We start from the raw sequence: 5,269 nt of genomic DNA, 5'->3' as shown, positions 1-5,269 counted from the left end.
ATTGTTAGGAGAGAGGCAGGAATTTAGTCTCACAGCATCTTTATTCCATTTGTGTGGTCCACAAGATTTATGTTCCCTAAAGTTGCCTTTACTTGCAGGATAATAGCTAAGGAAAAATAATTGCTCTAACTACATTTTTCCTTCTGGTACTTCATTCATTACTATACTCTCAGTCTTCACGGGATTAGCTAACTTCTCACATATAAATCTTGCTTTATCAGTGCATTGGCCATAATAAACATATGTTGCACTTATAAATCCACAATATATTTTATCACGTAGGTCATTTATATTTCCTGTAAACCTGAAAGAGAAAATAAAGAATTACACTTGGCAAGTCAAACATTTGAAACATATTCACACACAAAAATTACTTTTCCAACATATCGTTGTTCTGAGGGTCTGCATGGTCTAAAATAAATTTTAATCATTGTTGAGAATATCCAGTGTCCAGGTTACTAATTTTTATTGACAGATACACAACGTCAGACTCTGCCTTATTTTTCTCTGCCTCATCTGTAATATTCTCTTTTTCTCATCTGTAATATTTGCAAATATTCCTTAATACCCTCCCTTCCTTAACACCTAATGTAATTTAGAATAGTGTAATTCCATTAGATTCTCCAATCTAACTGGCTCAGTAGTGAAGCTTTGACACTGTCCTCCTCAAATGTTTTTCATGATCACCAAAACCAGGAATTAACTTAATGTATGATACCTCAAGCTCAACAATCATCTTTAAGTGACATATCTCTCTAGCCATTTTTCAGAGATTTTACTCTGAAGTTCTGAATAATTACCTGTCCCTAATACAAGATGGGATTATACATTAAAACAAACTTGTAATTTAAAAATATTATCTTTGGAAAAAATGTAGTATCAACACTTAGGTCAATTAATAATGAACATCAATCAATAAATAAGTTAATTCCATTTTCAAAACTGAAAATTCCTATTTGCGGTGACATAATACAGATGTCATTGATTATAGCCCCTTAACAGAAACAAGCCCAAAAACAACACTGAGAACAAAAAACAAAAGGGAATCATATATATATATATGATTATAAATTAAATGCACATATAATATGCATATATAATTTTTATTTCAGTATTATCTCTTGATAATTTAAAATAGCTACTGTGTTTCCATCCCACTATAGATTATCTTCCCATTAGCAATAATTACAAATAAACACATGGAAATTCTACTTTTTCAAAACAAGATTCCATCTGTACTCTCCCCTGATACACCCGCTACCTTTATCTCCAGTCCTTTACTCCAAATGAGATCTTTATATATCCTTTTCTCCTCTGATTGTACATATCTTATCCCTCATTCTGTCCTATCATTGCAAACCACAAACAGAGCTGCCTTGTCTCTCTGACCCATATTCCTACACCTACTATTACTATCTGAAGGAAAAAGCAACCAGAACAAAGCAAAACAAAACCAATCAAAGCTTCTATTTGCTGTCTGGCCCCATGTGGTGAGAATGCAGGAATTTCAGGGTTNTTTCAACAATTTGTATTTTTTGTTGTTTATTGATATAAAAATTTAGAAAATGCTCATCATAAAAATAGACAGATGAAAATATAAAAATTTTCATTATAGCAATGCTACTCAATTATTTTAACTCCTTATGAATTGCAAGCCAAAAGTTCATAATTATCTAATAGTAAATATTACTTTTATTTATTTAATAAGCTAACTAAATCCTCTCCCAATTTTGGTGGAAATATTAGAAATAACTAAAATTGCAAAAATAACTTGTGGCCCATGGAAACAGTGGCCTTAAATGACACATTAGTCCAGCTGGACTTAAATGATATTTTAGGACATTTCATTCAAAAGCAGCAGAATATACATTTTTCTCACATGCACATTTCCCAGCCTAGACTACATGTCAGGCCACAAAACAAGTATCAATAAATTTAAGAAGATTGAAATCATATCAAGCATCTTTTCCAATCACAATGGAATGACACTAGAAACAACTACAAGAGGAAAATTTAAAAACACACAAACATGGAGTGTAAAATAACATACTACTGAATAATAAATGAGTTACCAGCGAGACCAAGAAAGAAATAAAAAAATACTTGAGACACATGAAAATAAAAACACATGACCAAAAAAAAATCTATGGTACACAGCCAAAGTAGTTCTAAGTGGGAAATTTATAGCAATATAGGCCTACCTCAAGAAATAAGAAAAATCTTAAATAAACAATCTAAACTTATATCTAAAGGAAGTAGAAAAAGAACCCAGCCCAAAGTGAGTAGAAGGAAGGAAATAAAAGAACATAGCAGAAATAAATGCAATAATCTAATAAACTATAGAAAAGATCAATGAAACCAAGAATTGTTCTTTGAAAAGATAAACAAAATCAATAAACCATAAACCTTTAGCCAAACTCATCAAGGAGAAAATAGAGAGGGCCCAGATAAATAAAATCAGAAATGAAAGAGTATAAGTGACCACCAACACCACAGAAATACAAAAAATTTTAAGGAAATATGGCACAATTTCTCAGCGTTCCCCACGCATTGTCACTTATCTCATTTCAGAATCGCCCACAAGTGTCAAGAGATTTCACTTATAAAGAAAGTGTTGTCACATCCTGCGTGGCAGGGCAAATGGGACTCCAGATGGGCGACGCAGATTGAATAAGAACAAGAGACAAAAGTCAGATAAGAGTGAGACCACGGGACACAACCTAGAGGACTGAGCCCGGAATCGGGTGTTCCTATGGCTTTTATTGAGAAAAAATCAAAGGAAGAGAAACTGGATTACTCCAAGATCCGTGTGCTATGTGCCTTAAGGCTGTTTTCCATTAACCAGCTCCCATTGTAATCCAACTATGCCTTCATACAGCCTGCACAGCCCCCAGGACAGCGCCATTCTGCCGTGTCCTGTACAAATAAAGGGAGATGATCAATATCATTCCACCGGGTCTCAGCATTCGGAGACACTCCCTAGAGGAAGCTTGACAGATATCATTCCACCGGTCTCAGCATTCCAAGACACTCCCTCAAGATCTCATTAGGTCAGGGATTAGTGCTGGGGGCAGGGGCAGTCGTGGAGGTAGCTGTAAGGCAACAAAGTGTCACTTTGCCATTTGGGCACAGGAAAAAATTATTCCTTGATTATTTTCTATGTAACTATATGTATTTCATTTTGGAAAAAAAGGCAAACTGTCCTCACAAAAACACAGTATCCCAAAACTTGGATGACTCATTTCTAAGTGAAAATACATTCATTCACAACATGGGGATACAATAAAATCACTTGATGCATTCTTCCACAAGAATGCAGTAGTTTCTGCAGGACTGCAGCCTTGTACCTGTTGATAGACCTGGGTCTACGTGGGTTGACAGGGTAAGAAGTCAGCAAGATGAACTGGATGTGGAGAAGGAGATAGATGATGATCTGAGGCCTGCCAGGCACTTCAGCATCCACCTGTCATTTAGTTCGACTATAGCAACCTTGTGAAAGTAACGATCTCTGCTTCAATTTTGCCTTCCAGTTATGTCATGAGTTCCCCTTATTGCCCAATTCTGATTAGGACCTAAAGAGGGAAAGGAATTCTAGGAAATCTGTTTCCCAGACTTAGGAATTTTGATGCTAATTTGACCACAGAAAATCCAGCACATTCCACATTTCTGTCAACCTTCGGTACTGCCAGACTTTAAGTTTAGCCATTCTGGTGGGTATAATAGTACCTCACTATATTTTTATTTTGAATTCTTTTCTGGTGAATAATGATGTTGAGCAACGTTTATGTTTTTAGGCCATTTGAATATCCTTTTTCATGAAGTGCTTTTTTCAATCTTTCTGCCCATTTTTTTAATTAGAGGGTTTTTTAAATTATTGATTTGTAGAAGTTAATTATGTCTTACATAAATATAGATATGTGTGTATTATATTAATACAAACCCAACACGTACCTTTTTCAAGGCTATGACTTGCATTTTCACTCTGTTAGTGACATTCTTATTTATAACAGTCTAATATTTCTAATTTTTTATTATTGGTATTTATTTAGTCTTGTTTATGAAATCTTTGTCTACTATAAAACCATGAAAATATTCTCTTGTGTTTTATAGAATCTTTATATTTTGAACTTTCATATTAGGTTTTATGATTCATTTTGAATTAATGTTTATGTATAGTATAAGGTAGATATAAAGTTTAATTTTTTTCATGAGAAATCCAAAACATTCAGCTCCATTTATTGGAGTGTTTGATATTCAACACTGTCATTTTCCCAAATATTCTCAGCCTAGACCCACTTCTTCATGGAGGCGGAGTGAGTCCAGGATGAAGGTGTGTCTCTTTTCTTTGGGTGAACTTGTAAGAGGAAGGTGTGTGAAACTGAATTGCAGCTCCTGGCGCTGTAGCTGAGCTCAGGATCACAAGCAATCCTCATTACCTTCCTTCTCTACTATTCATTCTCCATCGCCCCCCACCCTCCATTAGTACCTCTGCTCATCTTAGTCACCTACCTGGGGTTTGAGCCCATTCGTCACACCATTCTCAAGCAGTGACTGCTGAATTTGTCTATTTACCATCTAAATGGGCAACGGGTTATAAAGATGTACTCAGGAGTGACAATTGGATGCCAAACATATTTCTTCATCCCTACTGTTTAACAGCAGCCCTGCCTTCTCCGGTTGATCAGTCGTTTGCTCATTCCAAGACAGTGACGCATCCAACGAGATGTTGTGACACCTGGTGGCAGTATTTGTTCTTCAGAGACCAGGTTCTCTAAAGCCACAGAACTCAGTTACTGGGAGAGAAGGCGCTCATTCCCACGTTGGTCGACAGAGATGATGGTGAGCAGGGTGGGGTCAGCCCTGCTTCTGCACTTTGTTTACACGCCCACGTACTCTCCGTACTGAGGACACAGCGCCATATAAAGGCTATTGATTTAAAGCATACACTACCTCTTAGAAGATGACATCACATTATCAGAAGTATTAACTCTGAGCTGGCTCTCCTGCTGTGCTTTCAACGAGCCCTTAGTCCTCCTTTCCATTGCTCCATCTGACCTTCAGTTTTATGCTGTTTCAGTTTGTGACATGACCAGTGGATTCCATGGTCAATTGTTCACTCCCTTAGCTTTATGCTAGAAAGTGTGTCTCTTGGTCAGACATGATGTTTTGTAAGGTTTCATTCCAGTTGATCAAATACTCTCTAAGCTCATGGATATCAGTTCTGGCTGAGGTCCTGTGGCAGGACAAGCAATTCCATTTTTTCTCTTTT

The 5,269-nt window shown here is 36.3% G+C and overlaps 1 protein-coding gene across 1 annotated transcript in view; it reads right to left on the bottom strand.

Moving 5' to 3' along the window:
• Window positions 1-22: 22 nt before the first annotated feature.
• The window catches only part of LOC109375264 (C-type lectin domain family 12 member A-like), a gene marked incomplete at its 5' end in the record, with an annotated part of 12,177 nt that continues 6,930 nt past the window's right edge, over window positions 23-5,269 (bottom strand). The window contains one exon of the mRNA XM_019630554.1: window positions 23-326. Within this exon, the coding sequence (XP_019486099.1) occupies window positions 130-326 (197 nt within the window). The remainder of the gene's footprint in view (window positions 327-5,269) is intronic.

The sequence above is a fragment of the Hipposideros armiger genome, unplaced genomic scaffold (genome assembly GCF_001890085.2).
Source record: "Hipposideros armiger isolate ML-2016 unplaced genomic scaffold, ASM189008v1 scaffold_922, whole genome shotgun sequence".
In the NCBI taxonomy this organism is placed as follows: domain Eukaryota; kingdom Metazoa; phylum Chordata; class Mammalia; order Chiroptera; family Hipposideridae; genus Hipposideros; species Hipposideros armiger.
Note: the sequence above shows the minus strand (reverse complement) of the source record. Positions and strands in the feature narration are given on the sequence as shown.